At 47.3% G+C, this 24,156-nt stretch overlaps 1 protein-coding gene across 4 annotated transcripts; it reads left to right on the top strand.

The window, feature by feature from the left end:
* Window positions 1–895: 895 nt before the first annotated feature.
* On the top strand, window positions 896–23,566 carry Jwa (PRA1 family protein Jwa). 4 transcript variants are annotated; one of them, XM_089570836.1, is made up of 6 exons: window positions 896–1,102; window positions 1,487–1,632; window positions 1,714–1,785; window positions 2,272–2,407; window positions 21,268–21,347; window positions 23,144–23,566. In XM_089570836.1, exons 1-6 carry the CDS (start codon window positions 921–923, stop codon window positions 23,167–23,169), a joined length of 642 nt encoding a protein of 213 aa, XP_089426962.1. In that variant the 5' UTR covers window positions 896–920; the 3' UTR covers window positions 23,170–23,566. The 4 variants fall into 4 exon arrangements, 2 of the variants coding, with proteins under 2 accessions (XP_089426962.1, XP_089426963.1); XM_089570837.1 differs by lacking the exons at window positions 21,268–21,347; window positions 23,144–23,566 and adding an exon at window positions 6,795–6,834; XR_016288714.1 differs by lacking the exons at window positions 896–1,102; window positions 1,487–1,632; window positions 1,714–1,785; window positions 2,272–2,407 and adding an exon at window positions 14,623–16,640.
* Window positions 23,567–24,156: the final 590 nt, after the last annotated feature.

The raw sequence follows: 24,156 nt of genomic DNA, 5'->3' as shown, positions 1-24,156 counted from the left end.
AATCACAATCATAAATCATAAACAATAATCATAATCATAAATCATAGACCTCATAAATCCTGTAGGATTTAGAAAGCCTTTGGGACAACCAGTTTTCTTATTTGTCTCTGCCATATATTAGCGGTTTTACGTTCCATAACGAAGAAAATATGCAGCAGCCAGCTCCCAGATGCGGCGTCGGTCGTAACTCATGGCAGCTTATTACCGAATTCACACGGCCCATCTGCTTGCTAACTGAAGACAGTCTAAGGAAAGGTTGTCATCTGAATTCGATTCGATATTCGCCAGCGACATCGTTTCAAAACATCCATGCCGGCCCGGACGCTACCGCGTCAAACTTTTAAATAACAGTAATAATATTACCAGGATTTATTCATCACAAAATACGAAGAGGGCCGAGGGAAAAGCCTCAAAAGCTTGATAATTCGACAGGCCGTATTTGCTTGTTCTGTGCAACAAGAAATAAACTGTTATAGTTGGGTGCACATACGTGTACATGTGTCTCGTGTGTTCTCTGCCGTTTGCTTTTGGCGCCTTTTAAATAAATAAATAAATAAATAAATAAAAACCCCTGCCGTAATTGGAACCTCAGCAAAACAAATAAAAACATTGTAGCTGTTTAGGGAACAACAAAAACCATCTGTTTGGGGGTATTATTTTATAAACGTCCGCATTACGAAACGTCGTGCAATTATATTTTCATGTATATGATCCGCGCTCATGCTCCCAAGTTCTAAATATTTTTTTTTTGCACTTTTTCCCTTCACGCTGCACTACCATTAAGAAGTGCAGCGTTTAGAGACCCTGGCTTCGGATAAGGGCGGGGCCGAGCAGGGCATTACCTCGGGCAGGGTAACCGAAACCGAAACAAGCCCATGCCACGTTGAAGGGGGCGCGTCGAGCGATATTTTGTCTTCAAAATGGCGAACGAAGTCGAGGTGGCTCCGCTCCGGAGTTTAGATGATTTTCTTCTCGAATCTGCCCGCTTTCAGTTTCCCAACGTCAAGGATGTGGACAAATGGGGAAACAGGGTCATCAACAATCTGCTGTACTACCAGTCCAACTACTTTGTCCTCGCCATCCTAGTCTTTCTCGGCGTCGGGTGAGTCGCGGATGGATGACACCACCCTAATTTTAGCTACACAAACAGCTGCGAGCACGCACTCGGCCAAGTCCCGCTGAAATCGCCTATTGGCGCTCCACTATTTCATTGCCAGATTGCGGGATGTCAGACAGCAAGTAATCGTTGTACAAACTCTAGCCCTACTGTCGCTATACGTTGTGCCAAAAGCTAACCACGCATTCTGCAAGACGACGCTGAAGAGAAACTGTCACGAACCATAACATTGCAATGAGGCCTGAGGACTATGTTTTTAAAGTGACTGTCAGCGTCTTCCCGGTTGCTCAGGCTAGCTAGCTTGTATGCCTCGCTCGCACGTGGCATGGCGTTACCAATGCATTATATTTTCCTTTCACTCTGTCGCAGAATATTGCACCCTTCCAAAATGCTCTGCGGGATGCTTGCTGTGGCCGTAGCGTTCGGCCTGTTCTATTACGTCACCAACTCCAAGAGGGCTGCTACGCGGTTCAAGAGAGATCACCCGGTGCTCAGCGTCCTGATCATTTTGTCGGGTATGAGCTCAAGTAGACGAGCTGAACCGCGATTTTGCGTGCTCATCGGAAGATACCTAACTCTGGCTGTCTTATTTCTAGGCGGCTACTTCATTGTCCATGTTCTCGGATCTGTGGTGGTGTTCTTGTTTGGCATCCTCTTGCCCATTATGTGTGAGTATGAGTGACAAACTGCATATGCTTGTGTGGCACCGAACTTTGATCGCCGAAACATATTACGCGCCATAAAGCATTGGGCTCGGAGATAGCTACAGAAAGCTGTGCAGCTTTCCTTTGTATCCGTGTGGCTGCACACAGGCGGATGCTGATTAGTAATTACTTCCTAATGAAACTGCATCCCTCATATGCACTACTTGCTTTAAACTAGGCAGCATGTTGGTAGTAAGAGGATTCCAAAGTGGTTTGCTACTTTGTGTTCTGAAGAAGTGTGAGCATGTCAACACAGCTCATCATATCAGTGATAACTCATCCTGTTTTACGGTTAAGTCCATGTGATGAGTTGATAAGCAGTTTCTTCGACACTTTGTACTCTATGGCAGAGTCCATGTCAGGTTGATGAACAGCCTCTTCTGCCTTGTGTTGGTGAACACCTTGCAAAGAATTACATTTTATAGTGAATCATGCTCCTCCCGTTTCCAGTGGTGTTCATCCATGCATCAATGCGGCTGCGCAACATCAAGAATAAATTGACAAACAAGATTGAGACAATTGGGCTGAAGCGAACACCGATGGGACTCTTCCTCGATGCTTTGGGACAGGAACAGGAGGCTGGATCGTAAGTCATCGCACATGCGCACAGACCATCCTCACCACTCAGTCTGCGGCATCTTTCTGAGAACTGTTGCCCCTCTGTGCACTGCTGCTTCTAGTCTTGCAGCTTTTCTTGGTTAAAGCACTCCGATTTTCATGCTGGGAGATTTTTCTCGAGCCTCCCCAGTTGTGAAATAAAGCAGCTAAACTTCTCTGAGCTTTGCTTTTCTAGTCGATTAACGTGAACCATGCTTATGCTGTGCTTTGAATAATGGTCGGCACACCTTTGTGTTCTTTTGTTGGTTTCTGTAGTGGTTATGGAGCAGTGTAGTATTTGTGCAAGTTATATGTGGTGATACTACTATTTTATTGTGATCAAGTTTGTGACTGATGTGTCATGGCTGCAGCAATTACAAACTTCTACTGTGATAATAAAGTTCATATAGCAGAAAGAGAGAGAGAGCGTTGCATCCTTGCTGCTAATAATAATTACTGCTTGGCATTCAATCTTTTAATCTCCGCTGCACTTTTTGCATGGTGTTGATCCTCACTGCGCTAAAATTTTTTTCTGTTGCTTCAGAGATGTCATTACTTGAAGGATGCAAGAATCAAAAGCTTTTTTTTAGTGTTCATGCAATGCTCTTAGGTGTTGCACGTAATCCCTTTGGTGACACACTAAGAAGTCAGTAAGCAGTGAAGCCAGGGTGTTGTTGCTTGCAATCTTACTGTGCAGCATCTGTGTATTCCATTTATTTCCCTCTTTAGTCTGCTGAAGCTGTGGGTGCTTTGTATAAATAATAATGTAGACTGAAATCGAGTGTGGAAAAAGTTGTGTATTTATGGTAACATTGGAAAACATGAATGGATGCTTTGTTCTGTCCAGTAGCATGAGTAAAGCATGTAATGCTAGTGGTATCCCTAGCTGGAGGCTAACTATTGCCGTGTTCGGGAGTTGAAAACTCCTCTGTTGGGTCAGATTATAGACCTTGTACAGTTCCTCGCTGCTTGCATTGTAATCTATCTACAGCGTGCACTCCAAAAATAGAGAACAGTTTATTTATCAAATAATAATCCGGTGGCTTGCATAAAAATTATATCCTACTTAACAGCGTAGCTTAAATAAATACATATTTTTAACAAATATTAAAACTCTCATGCTGCAGCATTAGCAAAGCTGCAACACCTGTTGTTCACCAGGAAGTTGTGACAATTTTTTTTGTCTGAACTTCGAGCATTTGGTGCTATCACTGCTTTGTTTCTGTAACTACGCGCTCAATATACATTGTCGTGAACCGATACAGTTGTATGTGTTTATTATTTTTTGGTCTCGCGCGATGTTTTCTCTGGGGTTCAATATTTATGACGAAGGACAGGCCATTTGAAAGCGGCTGCAACAGAACGAGTGTGCTTATTGAAAGCAAGGCCGTGCGTCAATTGGAGAGGTTAAAATGGCCTTCACGAAACAAGATGTCATGGGGGCATAGGAAGCCCAGGGCCAGTGAGCAAGCTAAGGACAGCATGTTCATCACTTATTCATGTTTTGTGTTTAATTTGTTGAAAATAGGCTGTGGGATAAAACAGAAGTAGAAAATGAAAAGGACTGGTGTGCATGATGCTAAGAAAGTTTCACTGCCATTCAGTTAATAATAATTTGTAGTGAGTCATTGCATGTGATGAAGGAATACATTTACTTAGGGTAGGCAGTGACCACTGATCCGGATCATGAGAGGGAAATAACTAGAATAATAAGAATCAGGTGGAGGGCTCTGGCAAGTTCTCTCAGGTTATGAATGGCAGTTTACCAATATCCCTCAAGAGAAAAGTATACAACAGCTGTATCTTACCAGTACTCACCTATGGGGCAAAAACATGGAGGCTAACGAAAAGGGTTCAGCTTAAGTTAAGGACAACGTAGCCAACTAGGGAAAGAAAAATGATAGGTGTAACGTTAAAACACCGCAAGCAGGCAGAGTGAGCGAGGGAACAAACGCGGATTAATGACATTCTAGTCGATATCAAGGGGAAGAAATGGGCTTGGGCAGGATGTGTAATGCTGGTCCTTAAGGGTAACGGAGTGGATTCCAAGAGAAGGCAAGCGTAGCAGGGGCCGGCAGAAAGGTAATGGGCGGATGAGGTTCAGAAGTTTGGCAGGATATGGTGGCCGCAGCTGTCAAAGGACAGGATTAATTGGAGACACATGGAAGAGACATTTGCCCTGCAGTGGGCCTAGTCAGGCTGATGATGGTGATGATGTTGACTGGTACTAAGGGATATGATAGACATGTCCGTAGGAACCTGTTTAGCAGTATTGCACTTGATAGGATCTTTCCCCCTCAGGCACCCTCCACCCCCATTTCTTTTTTTTTTATGATACGATTAAGAATGCGCAGATGCGCTCTTCCCGAAACTGTTGCATGATCTCAACTTTAGACAGAATAGGTCACGTCTGAAAATAAAGTTTAGCAGAAGCGCATGAAACCTAGAAGAATGGATAAAGGAAAGAATATGGTGAATAGTAAATAAAAATATACAACATTCAAGGAACACAAGGTTTACTGTTCTCATGCACAGCTTCGCAAATCTTTGCAGTTAGAAGAGACCAATTTGTAGTTTACGTTTCAACATTTTGAAGCGCTTAAAGAGGACAGAATATTTAATCTTTATGTTGTGTATGTACGGTGTCATCCGCACTTAAGGTGAACAAGTGTGCGCATGGCCGCGCTCCTCAGACGGCCGCTTGTTGAAGCAAAGTGGCAGACCATGCCATGCAGCATCTCCAAGTTCCTCTTTGCCTGCGCCTCTCTGCTTCGATGTGCAGCCACATCGGACACATTGGTGTTCTGAAGAGCACAGCCATGCACTTGCGTGTCCACCCTAAGAGTGGATGATCCTGTACAGTACTTGCACCATTAGGATAAACTCACTGGCTTAGTCTATTTTGCATACTAAACTCGCTTTCATGAAAAAATTTTGTGAACAGTTAAAGTTGCGTACGCTCATGTTGCTCTATCTGTTCTCCGAAGTAAGATCTCTACCATTTTCACAAGTTCATGTTTTGATCCTTGCAGTTCTTTGAATCTTGCAGTTTGACAGTTCAGAATGTTGTGAAGGGATAGCAGATGTGGCAGTTGTCAGTCTAATCTCTAGTGGTTTCTATACAAGTCTGATAGTTCATTCTCTTCGGTTGAGTCTGTTAAGCCGAAGTCACGGCTTTGTTTTAAAGGGACAGTGAGGAGAGCACTATTAATATCTTTTTATAGCAAAATCCGATAGTTCGGCATTTCATGGCTTTGTTGCCACTTGGCCGGCAGCGAAAGATGCATTTATTTCTAAGAAATTTGGATTCGAAGTTGAAAAAACTTGGGATTCTCTTATGATGACACAGGACTAAGTGACGTGAAACACGACGTGCACATGACGTAACGCAGACTCCGTGATTTCTGGCAGCCAGCAGAGCGGCCTAGCAGCAGCCGAAAAGAAAGCTACCACCGGCCGCACGTTGAAGGCATCTATCGGCTATTGCGGGCGTCGTTACAGTCGCTTCGCGTACGTTTGCACCGGCGTTTTGCCAGCATTACGATGGATCCCGTTCTCGAAGTCGTCAACGAAGTTCTCCCAAATAGACACCTTTAGCATACCGTGTACCTTGTTACCGTTAGCTGAATACCGGGAGCCCGCCTACTGCTGGTGAGCTGGCGCTGATTGGTCTCGATGCTGCAGGTGAGAGCGAGCTGCCGGGCACGTGACTCCATCTGGCGATGTCAAGGAGATTTGCGCATGTATTGGCTGCGCCTCAGTGATTTGTGGCTTCTCGGGTCCGATTGTTGCTAGAACCATTGGTTCTAGCAACACTGTTTTGTCCTATGACGTCATCACGCTTGTACTTGCGAGTTTGGCCTGTGGCGGCGATACCTGTATTTTGGTTCTTGGTCTTTTCTACGTTACAAGAGCTTTGTTGTCAGTATGAGTGGCGTTTTTGTAATCAGGAGCTGGTATTCTGTCGACACAAGCGAACTTCAATTTCTCCTCAGTGTCCCTTTAAGCTGTTTCACAGGATTCCGTTCTTCTTACTGCAGTGCCTAAAATTCACATCTTAAAAATGCTTCCTTGTGTCTCTATAGGTGCACTGCTGGGCTACTTTTTATGCAAGCTGTTTTAGCACAAGTTTCGGTCTATTTTAATATTTTTCTAGGTTCACAGAAATAGTTACTGTGTGAGCAACCTGCGAAATACGATGCTTCTTGTTCAGCCTCTGCTGTCATGTTAATGTGTGTACGATCACTCGTTTTCTTTGTGTACTTTAATGGAAATACCTGCTTACAGTTGCTATGGCACCTTGTACACGCTGAGCATGTTATTAAAGCAGCTTCGTTAGTTTTTTTTTTTTTTCTGCTTTGCACGTGATCCTGAAGTTCGAGCTTTGCAGCAGAACCATGACTGTGCCGCCTCGGGCAACCCACTCGGTGCACAGTCCACACGCACTGTCAGTATTCTGCGAAACGCCTGATCGGCAGTAAATATTAATTGCTGCGCATTCTGTGAGAACATAGTAGAACTCTGGCGTGTGCTGCATGGTGCATACGTATGCAGACTCTATTCCAGGCTGCTTTCACAGGTGGCACGGCAGTTCTGGCTTCTGTGTGCGTACGTGTGTGTGTGAGGGGGGATCTAATATCCGAAAACTTTTGGCGATGATAGTACGACATTAGCAATAGACCCGCTATACATCGTCTTTAACTCTTTTCTTACCGTGCCTATTGAAATCATTCAGTTCGAATTTTTGACATAGTAAAGCAAAAAGCGTATATGCTCCTTTTCCTGCGGTAAGCAAAAAGTTAAGTTGGCACTGGCTATTAGTAAGACGAGGAAAAATGCTGAACGCCCGTGTTAGTGCTTGGCTAGTGCAATCGCATGGGAATTGAATCGACGTCTTCCTTCGTGTAAAACCCAGGAATTTTATCTCTTTTAAAAATGTGATGTTCCACCATTACAAAGGCATGCCACATTGAGGTGAAAACGGCTCAACAGTGACAAAGATGGTGTATAGTGGCCGCTCCGGTACCCCTCTGTAACGTCGCATGTGCAGATTCATCGAAAACAGCGTATTGTTAACAAAGTATTGCGGTGACCAGCAAGTAGCCTGCGACTTTCCCGCTCTACGATCGATGACAGTTATGAGAGAAGCATGTTCATTGGCTGCCTACGCCTCGAAGGTTGTTGCATATATAAAGCACACAGACTGTGATAAAAAGTTATTTGGAGCCTGGGAGGTAAGGACAAATGAAGGGGGTAGTGTAGAGGAAGATTGTGAGAGTATCCTTTGTTGAAGGGTTAAGGGTAGCCCAGTGGACTTTAGCAGGATCTTGAACGCCGATATATGGTACTGGTAAATGTACAAAGCGTGATGTACCTTACTTCTGGGAAGGCCAGAGTACCGAAGGCGGGTGTTGAGAGTAGAGACATTTAGTGTACCGTGTTATCGTTACAGAGTATCAGGAACTCGACTGCACATGCACAATTTATTTACCGGAGGCGACCACGCGTATCGCGGCGCACTTTTGGTAGCATAAGGCCGACGGCTAATTACGCCTTCATTCAAATAGAAATTTGCACTTGCTGTCAGCTCGCTCACTTAATTGGCCATGTTGCCTTTAAAGGTGCGCTAAAGAGGAATCTGAATTCGTCTTTTAACCACGAAAATTCGATCTGCACATTCCGAGCACTCTTAGAAACTCCGAATTATTGTCCTGTGGGGCCGATTTCCCGTTTTGCTTATTGGGGTTTAACGTCCCAAAGCGACTCAGGCTATGAGGGATGCCGTAGTGAAGGGCTCCGGAAATTTCGACCACCTGGGGTTCTTTAACGTGCATTGACATCGCACAGTACACGGGCCTCTAGAATTTCGCCTCCATCGAAATTCGGCCGCCGCGGCCGGGATCGAACCCGCGTCTTTCAGGTCAGCAGCCGAGCGCCGTAACGACTGAGCCACCGCGGCGGGTTGATTTCTCTAATTTAAATCGGATTAAACGTCCCGGCTCCTGCCTTTTTTTTTTTTTAACTCACCACAGACGACAGAAGGAGTCAACCAACCTTTCAACACTCCCGCGGTGGATTGCCGCTCTGCCCAAATCTAGTAACGTTGGCTGTGCCATCGGCGGAGTGATACCTAGCGATCGGCAAAAGCAAAAAGTCCACGCGTATTTTTATTTCCGTGGGCCTAATTTGCGGCTGTGTAGCCTCTGACTGGGTCTATTTATTCACGGAAAACTAAAAAAAAACTAAATAAAAGCGAAAGCGAAGCCGCCGCGCGAATGCCTGAAAGGCACTCTACGCGTTAATTGACTCCTCCTACCGTGTGTGGCGAGTTCGAAAAAAGGCGAGAGCAGGGACGTTTAATCCGATTTAAATTATGGAAATCGGCCGCACAGGAGAATAATTCGAAGTTTCTAAGAATGCTCGGAACATGTAGATCGAGTTCCCGCGGTAAAAATACGAGTTCAGATTCCTCTTTATTGCACCTTTAAACTCTGACACATCCTCAGATTGAAGTTTCTACACCTCCGTGTAATGTCATGTTCATATTGCATGAAAAAGCCGCCGATGCCGATTGTAGCGCGTCAACTTGTCCTACTACTGATCCTTCTCCACTTCGCCAAAGACTCACAGACCCACTTGCAATGTGCACTCGTTTTAAAAATTTCAGAATGAGTACATGCGCTCCGACAGTCGACGCTGCCACGGCCGGACGGCAATGCTTGTATACATACACCAAAAACGCTGAAAAATGTATTTGCAAGTGAACAAGCATGTTGGAAACAAGGCCGAGAAGGAAGTTTGGTGCGACAAGTATACAGAATGCACGACAAATGACCCTGCTGATATAAAGCCAAATCCAGACGGTAAAAACAAACAGCCTGCCATTACCACGATAAACTAAAATATATGATCCTGTTTGTCTAGACCTTTTAGCCCAGCTGGGGTCTTTTCTACCGCGCAAAGACTTGCGGGTCGGCACCCGCTTTTGAGTAACTGTTTTTCTTTTTATGCTGTTTTTTCTGTGTTGCTATTCATTTTACAAACCCAAAAAAAGGCCATCCAATTTTTTTTTTGTTCGCGCCATGTACTTAGGTTCAGATTAATCATGCCAGCGTCAACGAAGCGGCGCTCGTTGGTATACGACTCCCGGTACTACGGTACGGGATTGCTGTATGCTAAAAGTCTTTTCGGGCGCGTTTTGTAGCGTGAGCTACACTGGCCACCGTTTCGCGTGCTCCCTCCGTCGACCATACTGCGCATGCGCGAGTGACGTCAATGCGCACAGCTGGTGCGCCTCGCCGCCGGCGCTGAGCCACATGACGTCACTAAAGCCACTGCCAACTTTTTTTACGGTACGCTGTGCGCGGCATACGCAGTTGGGCTCTCGGTACTCCTTTATCGGTAACACGGTACGCTAAAGGCCTCTAATAACGCCGTTCGGAGTGTCCTGTCTTCGCGTGAATCAAATTGTTTAATCGCTCTGCCGGAACTCGGTTGATAAGGTTCTTTTTTGACATAACATTGGTTTAGGGCTATCTTCGGTGTGCCTGGTATCGTCTTTAGTGCCGCCCTGCCACCTGGTGGTCGGCTGGCGCAAAACGGAAGCTAAACGCATCATGGCTCTCTTCGACGGCGCGTAGGGTGCCTTGGCGGCCAATGGCGCCTCTTGAACAGAGCGCACACAGTCACACAAAGAAATCGCTTTGGCACCTTTGTTCGAACGTTCCCGGTCGTGGATCATAGTCACTGACACAGAAGAGGCACAGTGTATAGAACTTTCCAAAAAGGGCTCCCTGGGCGCTGCCATATTGTTCCCTGGACTGCAGTGGGCACCTCGCGCTAACACGGTGGAAGCGGCGAAACGCCTCCTCTCTGGACTGCTGGAAACCGGTTCCGCCGCCGGAAACAATATGGCAGCGCCCAGGTTGGAAAGGTGTATAGTAATGCAAAACTATCGGAAAATTGACTATCGATGGTATCGATAGTTTTTTTGAAACTATCGATAGTGCTACTATCGATAGACTATCGATAGTATTATCGATAGTCTACTATCGATAGCAGTACTATCGATAGTAATCTATCGATAGTATTATTATAGATAGTAGAATCGATAGTATTACTGTCGATAATGTTGCTATCGTTAGTATTACTCGCAATAGTACCGCTCTCGATAGTCTTGCTATTGATAGCGGTACTATCGCTAGTAACACTATCGGTAGTAACAATATTGATATTAGCATTTGTTGGCCAGCGATATAACCAAAACATTTGCGATACCTGATTGGTTTCACGGTCTCATGAGAATTAACGTTCCTAAGAGACTCAAGCTATCAGGGATGCCGTAGTGGAGGTCTCCGGGTCAATTTCGACCAGCTGTGGTCTTTAACGTGCACTGGGACAGTTGGGAAAAATGCCCGGAACTGCATCTGATGAAAGAACAAGCAGCACAAGTTGTGCTGGCTTACACGACACCAGCGCGCACAGCAGACGTCGTCTTGCTGACGTAACCCCTGCAGAAATGCTTTTAGCACACATGCTTCGCAACTAGGACATTCGCACGCTAACATTTTATCCAGCAACTTAGGGAACGTCTGCAGAGCTCGTTGACGCGTAGGCCGCGAAAACCGGCGAGTCCTGTCAGATACTCATACCATCATCTCCATACTGCACACTCGGGAAACCAAGTTTAGGATGCAGTGGGTACGCGTGGTTGATTTTATAGAATCGATAGAACTATATATAACAAGTAGTATCGATACGGCTATCGATTGTACTATCGATAGAACTATCGAAAGTACTATCGATACTACTATCTAAAGTACTTACTATCGATAGCGCGCTATCGATAGTACTATTGATAGTCTTTTTTACCATCGATAGTTCGATAGTGAATCAACTTTCGATAGTATCGATAGTACTATCGATAGTTTTGCATCACTAGGCACACAGCTTCGGTCGTTCGAAAAACGCGGCGGTTTGCGCTTCCGTCCTGACAAACCAAGCTTCATGCGTTCTGTCAGCGGAGACGGCGCCGTTATTTTCGCGGCATGTAAGCTCACTCACATGCTCCGGAAAAGAAATATATATAAAAAATAAGTGTTGTAGGATAGGGGGTAAGGAAGGTGCAATAGCAAGCGATGTCAGCCGGTGCTCTTTTTTTTTTCTACAGTTGAGTGGCCCTGTTACTCAATCTGACGGCACCGACACATGAGACCCAGTGTAATCCGAAGGATGATGAACAGCGCTGGTTAGTGACGGGAGTGTTTTCACTCCGTGTGCAGAGGATGGAAGAAGGGTTCGTGTCTTTGTACATGGGTGATCAGTCAGTGGCGAAGCCTTACGTAACACAGAAACCGTCGAAAAACCGAATTCATTTTCACCTTGGAATCGCAGTCACACACTGTTTAAAAGGCTGTGCGCCATGGGCGACGGGAAAATTATTTTTCTTCGCGTACTCCGTACTCCGTAAAATTTTAGCAACGTTCTGCCGGCTTTTTTTTTTTTTTTCTTCCTTCAGGTGCCTCAGACGGAAGGTCATCCGCTGTGAAGAGGGCGCGTAATGTTTTCTTGGGAGGAGATAAGAGGCGCATTTCTACGAGTAACTTCGTTTTCATCGTTCTGTCAGCATTTCAGTTGCATGTAGCATGACTCTGTAGTCTTTCTTTAAGCTTAGTACTGCTGCTACGCGGTTTCCGGCTCTTTTGTGCTCTTTCGTCGTTTGGGCCTAGCATGTATACACTTTGCAACCTTTACATTTTTTTTTTTTTCAGCTTAAGGACAACGCAGCGAGCTATGGAAAGAAAAATGATAGGTGTAACGCTAAGAGATCGGAAGCGGGCGGAGTGGGTGAGGGAACAAACGCGCGTTAGTGATATCCTAGTTGAAATCAAGAGGAAGAAGTGGGCTTGGGCAGGGCATGTAATGCGAAGGCAAGATAACCGCTGGTCCTCAAGGGTAGCGGAGTGGATTCCAAGAGAAGGCAAACGTAGCAGGGGGCGGCAGAAAGTTAGGTGGGCGGATGAGATTAAGAAGTTTGCGGGGATACGGGGGCCGCAACTGGCAAAGAACAGGGTTGGGTTAATTGGAGAGACATGGGAGAGGCCTTTGCCCTGCTGTGGGCGTAAACAGGCTGATGATGATGATGATGATCGGAAATGCTCGAGGGGAAATCTTAAAGTTGGCTAATTAATGTTGCCTGATCACAACGCATAATTGAACAAAATGCTCGCTACTCCACACAAAGTGGATCCTTTCCAGGAGCATACAAAAAATTCTCACTGCGCTGTCGGCATGTGTAATATGCGTTTTCTGGTTTCGTTGTCCAATTCTGCTGCTTTGAAATACATGTCACCGCAAACATCATTCTTGTGGTTCCACCTGCGTAGGGCGCTTCACTGTCCTACTCCATCCTCATTGTGCATGTTAGCTGGGATACCCTCCGCAATAGTAAGCGGGGGATCGCAATTTCGTGATGCGCAGTCAAATGCCACTTGAAGTTTTAAGGTAAATGAACTTCTACGTAATCTCCCTCTTTTTGCAAAATATTCTGCCTGCTCGTAACCTTCATGCGCGCTCAGAAGAAGTTGGGTTGTCGATATTTTTCATTACTGAGACGTTGTTAGACTTGACCGACTTCAGCGACACCTGCACACCAGCAACGACGCGAACCTGTATATTTTTCAGCGATGTTTACAGATGTAGCATGTTTATATCAGGGCTTAAATTCTCCCTTTAGTTGGAGGGGTTTTGTTGGTGGCGGAATCCGCTTTGTCATTAGGTGCTTGCAGCACACAACAGTTTCTCGTTCCCGGAGGAGAAATTTATCGTGCGCCTTAAAAAAACACGTAGCTGTGAAAAGTGAAGAAAGTCGTGTACTGCGCTTCGTTTCCAATGATAACTGCGCCTTTTTTTTTTCTTTTACGATTTAGCAGAAAACAGCTTAGTAGCATAATGCTGTAGTTTCGGAATGTCTTTTGTTTTATTTTCTTCGTCGATATGCCCTTTACTACGGAACACTGTGGGGCCGTTTCTGTTTGTTTATAATTTTGGCACACAGAAAGTCAGCTTACGTGGTCTTTTTTTTTTTCTTCAGTGTAAATCCGGACGACTGTACTTCCACAAGGAGTTGAACCAGTAGTCTTTAACTTAAACTGGCCGCCTTTGCAGTTATATTGCGACCTTGTGGGCCCGGGGAGAAAGGTGCAGCCAACGAACAGTGCTACAACGCGTTGCGCTGCTTGTTTTCCGACATCCAGATGGTTCGCTACTGGCAGCGTCGGTTTTGTTACGCGCCGACAGCGCGGCGCGCTTAAAGGCGAGACCTCCCAGGTCTCGTAAGCGCATCTCGAAACCCTTGACAATCAACGCGCACATTTCCCTGCCAGTCGTGCGCCGTCTGGGGTCGAGCCTCGCGTAAACGCTGCATTCAGCTTGAGATTCCGATCGCCTTTCTTTTTTAGCTTTCCGACACCCTTGGGCAGGTAAAGTGCGCCACATGTGTCGTCGATATCAGCGAACGAGCTTTGCGTTCCTGCTTTGGGTCGTCCCATATGTTGACGCCGGGAGCAGGTACACGGACGGATACAGGCAGCACGCGACTTGGAGCGTAAAAAAAAAAAGGAAAAAAAAAACGCATCTTCAGTGTTTGGTGTCCGAAAACAAGCGTGCTGCTTTTCGCGAAAACGACCGTACCGTTTAACTTCTTTTCTTTGGTGTCAGTGCCGAGCTGTGCACGCTGTTACAGCTTGCGGTGCCGAGTAAACGACCAAGGGGGCGGCGGTGTCGCCTAATTGGACGGGGCAACAACCTCGGGAACGCGGCATGGGTGGGCGACGCGCGCGCGGCTCTTTCCGAAACGTAACCATGTGTGGACGGAGCGGGATATGCCTTTTTTCTCTCCCCTTGGGTCTTTCCATTTCTGCCTTGTGCTTCGTGCGAGCCGTGGCGCTACGCCTTTAGAGGTGTCGAGAAGCTGGGAGATCATACAGGTGCGTCGCTTTGCCGCGGGCGACATCTGGCCGCGAGTGACTCTCGGGGACCCCGGAAAGGGAATAGAGACAATGGGACACGCGCGTCAACTGATAAACCGCGTTTACCGGAAGTTTACGCGGAGAAAGGGGGATGGCGTGTGCTGGGGGGTCTCGTTTACAAAGCACATGGATACCGCACGTTAGGGAGCGAAAACACTTTCCCCTCCCCCCCCCCCCCCCCCCCTTTTTTTTTTCCTACCCATCTTGCACTCTCCTAGCGTCGGCGTCTCTGTCGGCATGTTGGAGAATGCCGAGTTTTTTTTTTCGTTTTTTGATTATGAGCTTCATAACTGGCCTCTTGACGGTGTGGGGATCGACCTTTTTGGACGGAGTCGCACGCGCCTTCGATTATTCTTTTGTGTTGAAGACGCCGCGTTCTTTCACTCACTCTTACCCTTATTAGTCTTCCGCTGTCTGTACCCCGTCCCGACAAAGAGATAAAAACTTCTGAGGAAAGCAAAAAGAAACCGGCGAGGGGGCTTGAAGGGGCGGCTCCTACTAACTGGGCGTCTGTGCACTTCTACGGCCACCCCTCCGTCCACCCCGTTCTTCCTGCCTTGTTCTTTTTTATATGTCTTCCGATCGGCTGACGGGGCCTTCGTATATAACTAAAGAAGCTGCCGCGCGGTTGCGCGTGCGATGTTTTGCCAAACGTGCTCTCTTCAGAGTCCGTCTGCTGCAACCGAGGCGTTGGAAGCAACACGAAGCTTTTGGGGAGCCCTTTTCCCCCCCACTCCTCTTTCCGCCCGTTCTTTTTGTTGTTTCTTTATTTTTTTTCCCTTGCTCGCGCCACGCTCGCCACGCCACGCTGGCGTCGGCGCAGCAAAAGAAGCGAGAGCGGAAAACGGGGGAAGCTCGTCGGCCGCCGTTGGCCGCCCAGGCACGTTCGTCCAATAAGCCCGCCTCCGCTGTCTCTCTCTGGATGCTTTTTCTTCCCGACAGCGTAGACTTTATAATTAGAGCCAGCACCACCAAACGCACTCTCTCGCGCACAACACCGTGCAAAGTAAACACGAGCGCCTCCGGCCAGCGTGCGTGTCTGCTCGCCCTTCGCACCAGCCTCTCCGTGGCCACAGCGCATACGCCGAAGCGACGTGAACGGCTTCTTCCTTTGCCTTCCCTCACCCCTCCTCCTCTCCCTCTCTTCCCGAGGAGAGCTCCTTTGCATAGCGGGACAAAGTTCAGAGTGCCTTCGGGCGGTGTTGTTGTTGTTACCGCTGTGGTTGCAGCCTGCGGCCGCAGACGCTCCTCATCGCCGAACTGGGCAAGGAAGAAGAGGAGAAAAAGAGAGAAAGCGAGATCGGAAAGAGCAGAGAGCCAGCGATGGCGAGTTCAGTTCTTGGGCCAGCACCGCATGTTCGGTGGAGAGTGCGTGCCCGTGTCGAGTCACTTGGTCGCACGCTGTCCTGGAGGTCGCACTAGAAAGAAGAAGCCGAGTCGCACCCATGTTCGCCGACGCTGAAGTCGCGGCTCTGGATGCGTCCGCAGCGTACCAGCATCGCCAGCCTTCCACCTCTGCTGGGGCCGCTTACGAGCGCTGCTACCCGTCGGCGGCAGTGCTGATGCACCGGCCGCCGTATCCCGACGTCGCCGCAACGGCCTCCTTTTATCCTCTCGACGACCTGGCGCTTCCCTGCTCAGTCCTATCAGAACACCAGCGTCGCACGCCTTCGTACTCCGTCTACGACCGGAGCTACGTCGACGCACCGCCTTCATCGTTCCTCTACAACGCCGCTGCAGCGGCCTACGACTGCGCTTTCGGCGGCTGCCCCGACTGCTTGGACGCCGGCTACTCTTCGGCGACTCCCACCGGCGGCCGATCTCCAGCGGAGGGGGACGAAGACGCGACCTCCGCCTCTGTCGTCGGCGCCTCGTCGTCGTCAACGCTGGCGCGACGCTCGTCCAGCGGCAGCAGCGCTCGCAAGCGGGCGCTGTCCCAGGCTGAACTGGAGCGGCGCAGGTCGCTGGCGAACCACCAGGAGCGGCGTCGCATGCACCGGCTCAACTCGGCCCTGGACCGACTGCGCAGCGCCATACCGCCGCGCCTGCAGAACGGCAGTCGCCGCCTGTCCAAGATCAAGACGCTCAAGATGGCCATCAACTACATCGTAGAGCTGCAGACTGTGCTGGGACCCACAGGCGTCTCCAGCGGGGGCGGCGTCCTCACTGCTCGTTCCTGGAACTGACCCGCCCGTGCGTGTTCTGCCTGGTAGTTTAGTGCAACGTGCTGACTGCCGTGCGTGCCGGTCGAGCTGGGAGGAACGGTGAGGTTGGCGGACGATGCCTCCGTCGGCGGCCGCTGCTGAGATTGTGATAGCAGGATCGTTGGCGTTAGAGTCTTGAGAGCGACGCAATTAGCCTTGCAACTTGGGGACGACCGTTGGCCGTAGACTCGAGACCGAGGGGCGTTCACATCGTGGCCAGGCTGTGAGGGGCCATATTTTCGTGTTGTTTGTTGCTGGTACCTGTGGGTTATCCTTGCGAACTAAATGCTGCGCTCTGTAGACTCTTTGCATCGATCCAATGTGATAGTGTGCGTAGTGGGAGTACAGATGCGCTGCACCGCGACATGTCGTTGGGCGTCGTATACCGCGGTGCTAGAATCGCGTCTTAAGAGGCCAGATTACTATGCGTTTACAAGGTTCTGTGAACTATGCGTATATGCAAGGCGTAAACACGAATAACAGGACTGCATTTGCGCGATTCTTGGTAGCATTGGTGGGCATTCTTTATGTACAGCCTTGCACTGAAGTTTACTGGGAGAGAAACGCGGTGCGAGAAATTTCGTCGCTGCCATCGGATTGCAGAATACGCGAACGAATATTTTATCCGTACGTGCAAATTCACGATTATGTGGAGAATTCATTTTTCGGTTTATGCGTAAACACGTAAAGGCCAGCGAGATCCTTGTTTGTTTAATTCGTGATCACACATCCAGATTGTTATACTAAGCGAATCTCTGCTATATCGTGTGTTATGCTATAAGTACAAGTGCGAGGCGAAATGTCTGAACGAAAGGAACGGCGACATGCGTAGCTGACGTTTCAGCCAGTGTCTTAAATGGGACATAATTTAGCGAGTTGCACCACTTATCGGCACCGTTCTGGAAACAGCGCTCCTCTATAGCGTTTCTTAATGTGAACAAAACATATTAATTGATTCCCTATTGCAGCTACGTTTAGACCGATACGCTCCTCTATAGCGTTTCTTAATGTGAACAAAACATATTAATTGATTCCCTATTGCAGCTACGTTTAGACCGATACAACAATGCATTTTTAAACTCTTTGTGCTGCTCAAGGTTCTAAAGGTGTTTTTGTTTGTAAGAGACTCAAACATATTTTATATTTCGCGCGTGGGCTAGTGTGCAGAAGTTAAGGTCAGATTCTCTGCGCAGTTTACCCATGTGCTAAGAGATACACTGGAGTCGTTCAGTGGCTTCCTTTCTCGCTGCGAGTTATGTCTAGATACTCAACGCGATGTTCGTGCAGAGCTTATTTTGCAGCATCGTCTAAACGCGTTTGTGGGTTGAAAACAGTGTCACAGCAACTAATATGATACTCAGTGTCTAATTTGGTATTTTAATTGTTGGTGTCTGTTGGCCGTGCATTTAGTTTGCGATTATAGGCTGGATTCAGTGATTTTCGTGTGTAAGACTAGTTTGAGTGCGTCACACATTTCGCGATTTATTGGTGTACGACTGCAAGGCGGCCACGAATTAAATTTGCGAAGTTTCGGAGGTGAATGTGGTCAGACTAGCGTTGCCAACAAAGCTAGTATTGTAGTTTAAGCATCTTCTATTCAAGTATAATGTTAGCCCCGACCTCGCAGAATAAGGCTTGTTGCGTTTCGAAGAACTGTTTGTGTTTGTTTATTGTTTAATCGAGATTCTGCTTGCTTGACCACGAAATTTCGTGGCACGTGGTGACGATGTTACCGAGGGAGACATCTGGCTGTGTTTGCGTTCGTTTAGAACTAAATGAGATTACGGGAGTCTACTGAGTCGTTGTCGAGTTAGGTAACTTTTGATCAAGTCTGCTGCGTTTACTTCTGCCTTTTTTTATTTTTTGCTTGGCGCATGCCTTGTGAGCGCTGCCTGCAAGATGATGGCTGTCAGCTTGATATGTGCATTTGTTGGAGTAATCTTTCCGCGAGGCAATAAAGGCTTCCGATGTGTATGCAACACTATCGTTTGACCCGATTCACTTCGCGTATCGAAATCCATGTTTCATGTTTTCTCGCCTTTGCGACAAATTCCGAGCGCGTTGTGTATACTGTGGGCACAACGCACGCATTCACACCTTCGTGAAATCAAAGACGTTTACGTTGTCGTAACCTAACCATGACTGTTTTTCTTTAATGCAATCCATCCGAACCTTAAAGCTTCAGTATCTGTGGTCAAAGAAGAGGGAGCGCCACTATGTTCTGGTTAAGTGTACGCTAACGTGATCACTTCAGGCCTCTAACCTATTCGAACTAAACTGCTCCAACGCGGATTAGTTTGGCGAGTAGGCTGAAAAGAATACACGAACTTGGTCAGCCGAATGATTCGTCTATCCTGCAGGTTCGTTTTTATTGCAGACCAATCAACTGTTCGACAAGGAAAAGTATTGTATACACTTAGCCGAAACGAACATGATAACCTTCAAATCGCGCTGGATTTTACATGTTAGGTGAACTATACGTGTCATGGTCAAGGGTCACTGAGGACAAACAGAAGTAGGCCTATATTGATGGACTAAGACATTATAAGGACAAAGAGAGAAGTGTCACCGAAAACGGTGGTGTTTATAAGCTACAAAAAAAAAAAAAAGATACAAGTGTGTCAATTACCGGCCGATGTCACTGGTAAACTGTGCCACGGCCGGTCTCGACGCGCTCGCTAGTGCGCGCCGAGACCGACCGTGACTGTGCGTTGACATCGAATTGTACTCGGATCTCAGAGGCTATGCTGCGCTACCATTCATTTCAAAACGGCAGCGTTCAGTCCTCGGTGTGGACGGCATGGCCATGCATGTTTGCCGATGCATTCAAGGATTAACTCCAACTGTGGTTCTGCTGTTTGAAACTCGATCGAAAGGCAGACAGTACTGCACAAATGCAATTTCTTTGTCCACGTGATATACAGAGTACGCGGTTGTACCTGGTGCGCATATATGGTCTAAATCATTTACTTCTACAGGACTACGCACGCGTAGATATTGTTCGTGGGTGAGTGAATGAGTGAGTGAGAGTGAGTGAGTGAGTAGGTGAGGCTTCAACAATGAAGGTGCTTGCTCACACGCACCGTAAAGTGTATTACAGCTGAAAGCACAGCTTGCACCAAATGGCCCTTGGCGATATGATGACCGCTGCCTCTTGATCTTCTTGTGCTCTAATTGGGTTATTTTAGATGGCGCCCCGCAACTGAAGCTTTTAGAAAGATATTAGAGCTGAGAAATCGCGTCGCTGATCACTGTGGCTGGTGTGAGAGCGAGCACTAGTAAAATCACTGACGCGTGGAAGCCACTAACGCTTGGTCATGCACTGTTTCTGACTGTATATATATGCTTAACGTCACAGCTGAGGCAGCTCTCACAAGCAACTAGGCACCGTGGTCTTCGCTTTGGCTGCGCACGCGCTGCTGTCGTTGCTGAAAAAAAAAAAATGCGAGTTCTTGCAGCTCTGGTATTTTTTTTTTTTGCATTTTTACTGTGAATGCAGAAGTGCGCTTGATCACATCGTTCATTTATACTTTCCACGCACACAGGCGCTTAACGTTAGTATTGCTGAAAGGCAGCTTATAACCGGGAACCCACAACACACTATTGCTGGCTAGCCAGCGCAATGCATTAGTGCCATGGTGAATGACTTAGCATGTCTTCCCAGGTCTCTTTCGTCGTACTAGTTTTGAAACTTCCCATAGGTCCTATGCTTTGAAATGCGGCACGATGTTTGCCTTTGGAGGTTACAAATTGTTGCGTCACCTGTGGGTGGTCAAATGAATTGATCCCTGTTACTGAGAAGTCATGGAGCGCTGTTGATATTTCGTGCCAAAACGCGTAGGTGACGCATGCATCTGCTTGCATTCAGTGTCTAACGAGATCAAGGACGGTCAAATCTTGAAATTGAGTCGACCTTTTCGAATGACCGATAGCGCGGCCAGCTGCGCGAAATATCGAGTTACTACACGGCACTCCATTCTATACAGCCGATTCAGGGCCAGGTTCGCTTAGCCAAAGCGAACCACACTTTTGACTCTTAATCTCGCTAACACCTTGCCCCATCGTTGTGAAAAGCTAAGTCTGGCGTTTACAAATCGGGCCAAATTCACCAAACCGCGATTCGGCCAAGACTTTATTCACTCACCAAATTACGGTAACTATTTGCACCATACCTCTAAGGCGAGAGCCAATCGCGAAGTGGTATTCCTTTGCGAATTCGGTCTCCTATTGGCTGAGGCCAGGCTTAACTTTCACGGCGCTTAACGGTCTTTGACGACTGACAGAGTGAGCTCGTACGGGTGCCCGAGCAACTTTTTGGAGCACGGAAGTTACGAAAAGGCTTAATTAAGCATTGTAAAATTGCAGCCCCGAACTAAAGGCTTGCTCTGCACTTAAGCAAGCTGCACAATATAGCCTTTGAATAACCTAGGCCACGCCTCGAGGCAGCGAGAAAGTTGGGACATTTTTCGTGGCTTCTGTGTCGCCCGAAAACTCCTTCGGGTACCTCTACGTGCCTGCAGCGTATATGGCTTTGCTTTTGCGACTGTTTTGCACATGACATTTGCACAGCGTGCACTAACCGTCGGCCTCCCATCGCACCGACCCTCCCCTTGCAGTCGCACTGCCTCTACGGTTGTTCAGGCCGGCAGCGATCTGGCAGACAAGCTGGAAGAGAAGCTCACCCAAATCGGACAACGTACGTTGATGCTGCGTGCACTGTTTACCGCGCTCTCTTTGTACCTGCCCTGGCTAGTGCTTAATCCGGGTAGAAAAGGAAAAAGTAAACAAAAACAAAAGGGGCATTTTCACGGGCACGCGTGACATGAGCGTGCACTCGAACGCCAATACACCCATATGGGAGTAAACTCTCCGCAGACCCTTTCATAAAAGGGGTGTGCGCTAGAGGACAGTTTACTCCCTTTTTACTCCTTTCTGAGTGTACGCCTGACATAAGTGTACGTCTGACGTTAGTGTCGACCGTCAATCCATTTCACTTTTACCGTACTTGACTGTATAGTAGGATACAACTTAAAAAAACAGCAGTTGCTAACACTGGGCCATGGTCCGCAGCGTCCTGTATTACTCCGCTGGCCAATCGTAACTGTAAACGAAATCAGCTTTTAATGTTTCACTACATCAAACAATCCATGTACCAAAATTCTAGAGCTCGTAATTCTTTTTCTTGTGGTAAGCTTCTTGTTTACGTAACAAGAAACGTTAAACCAGCGGACTACTTTTTTGTCGTGGAGGAATTCTGTGCGCGGAGGCTGAATGTGGGCGGAGCTTCACTGCAGACTTACGTTGTATACGACTATAGTCAGATATGTGCGTGCCTTTTCGGCCAGCAGGTTTACCGGTTTTCCTTGAGCAGCTGCGACCGCTCTGATCAGACGGGAAGTGACGTTAAAAAATTGCTTTATTTTTTTTTTTTAACATAGCGAAGTGCGTTTGGGTATAGTCAACCATGTTACAGCCAGTGTTTTGCCGAGTTCCGCCCGTGCACGACCCGTCACCGATCATCAGATAATAAGGTGAAAGAGACGATATGCGTCAGTGGTCGAGTTGGGGGTTGGACCGTCGACCTCTCGATTCCAACGTAGACCCTTTGTAGAGCCAAATAAAAATATATATATCAGCGGCAGCCCGTACTTTGCAGGAGTCGTTAACGACTTCGACGTTGAGCCGCGCTTGTTGGTTTATAAAAGAAAATGCTCGGATTAAGTTTAGCGGTGAAATGGCGGTGATTGCACTCAGTATACATCCTGGCAGTAATCAATCTACAATTTTGTTCTCTTTTCTATACTTCGGGCGACGACAAAAACACGTTTTTTTTTTTAGTTGGGCGGATTGGGTACAATAATTTTAGCGCTTGCATGAGATTGGACGCGTGAGTGCGGGTCATAACTGAAAAAAAAAAGAAAAAGAAAGGTACGGTACGGCCCTTCCGCCTGTAGCGATGAGGTCGCGAGTGTTTTCATCAGTCAACTATCCCAGACCATCTACGGCTGTTGAATATATCCCTTGCCTTTGTGAAAAGTGCGAGGCTGATCAGCCTTGCTGTCGTTGCTTTCTCTCCCTTCCTTTTCACTCTTGTTAGCGCTGACATGTTTACTTTGGGGCGCACTTGTGATCTTTTGTACGAGTAAAACTTGTGTCAGCCCCCTCCTCCCCTTTTTACCCCTTTGTCTATTTCACGCACTGCTTAGTAACGCCTGCCCTGCACGCTGTGATTAAAAATTTGCGCACGCCGCGGCTAGGTCGCTTTGGCATGCACACCGCAAGCTAGCTTCACGTGAAGTGACGTCATGAGTTTGGGACACAGTATATATATATATATATGTATTACTGCAGAATTGTGCCGGCACGGACTGACTGATGCATAACTTAGCGATAACTAAACATTGCCGGCGCCGGTCATTTTTCATATATGTGCATAATTAAGAAAAAAATTACATGCATAACAACGTGCGTTGCCTTTTCTTTCTTGCCAAGGTATGAAGATTAACAGAAACCGGTGATGGCGGTGCCGTGGCGATCGACCGACGGCAGTGTGGTCCCGCCAAAGTGTCTTCCGTCGTCCTTGCATCAGTGCATTTATAAAGGACTGCAAACATCGCAGCTGGACTGGCACCGTCTCTCAACCCACCGCTACTTCGGAGAGCAGCTGAAGCCAGCCCAGCGCAAGTTCTTTCTGCCGAGATTTCGCACTGTCCCTATTTTTCGCTGTTCGATCTCTTGCACAACTGAAACTCGACCGCATCGCTCACCTAATGTTTGTGCTGAGCCGCTCGCTTCGCAAACATACAAAAAAATGCGGTCGGCATATACTGTGTGTATATTATTAATTTATACTAAAAGCATTGCAACACTTCTTGTTTGATAAGCACGAGTGAATAAAACTGCTTCTATTTGGGTCTTCTAAGTGTGATTTCTGTGAAGCCCAGGTTTTTAAAACATCAAACGCCTCGTCTCCCACTTTTGATGCATAATCTTACGTACGCAATCACGGGTAGTTAGTTATAAAGATTATGCATAACAGGCCGCTCTGGTAATCAGATCGTCGACGCGTTCATTCTAAGACCGGCGGTCTGGAAGTTGAGCCAACAGACCTATCAACATGCTGTGGATGAGCAGAATGCTTCCATTCCTTGACATTTCACGCTTACTGAACAAGCTGCAGAACAAACTGCTTTTTTTTCTATCGGTATATCCCTTTCAGACACGCATTATGTTCTACTATTCTACACGCATTATGTTCTACTACTACTGTTCTACTACACGCATTATGTTCTACTATGTTCTAAAATCTGAAAATATGTTGCGTTTATTTGAAATCCCTATTTCACAAAAAAATTGACGCACGGCGTACACTAGTTCCACGCTCACGAAATTTCAGCCGTACATATTAAAAAGAAACGTTTCTGCCTAATTATTTTCTTCATCATCCTAAGCTGTTTCCGCAACTAAAGCTCAGCTCAGCTCAGTAAAACATTCCAGAGCGGGAG

The sequence above is a fragment of the Amblyomma mixtum genome, chromosome 2, assembly GCF_055824585.1.
Source record: "Amblyomma mixtum isolate Tamu chromosome 2, ASM5582458v1, whole genome shotgun sequence".
Taxonomy (NCBI): domain Eukaryota; kingdom Metazoa; phylum Arthropoda; class Arachnida; order Ixodida; family Ixodidae; genus Amblyomma; species Amblyomma mixtum.
The sequence above is the reverse complement of the archived record's forward strand: the minus strand, read 5'-3'. Positions and strand labels throughout refer to the sequence as shown.

Excerpts from the sequence above, each read along its gene's own strand:
- Jwa (XM_089570836.1), top strand. The coding sequence starts at position 921 with ATGGCGAACGAAGTCGAGGTGGCTCCGCTCCGGAGTTTAGATGATTTT. Across the intron at positions 1,103-1,486 it reads CTAGTCTTTCTCGGCGTCGG|AATATTGCACCCTTCCAAAA; the intron begins GTGAGTCGCGGA and ends ACTCTGTCGCAG. Across the intron at positions 1,786-2,271 it reads CATCCTCTTGCCCATTATGT|TGGTGTTCATCCATGCATCA; the intron begins GTGAGTATGAGT and ends TCCCGTTTCCAG.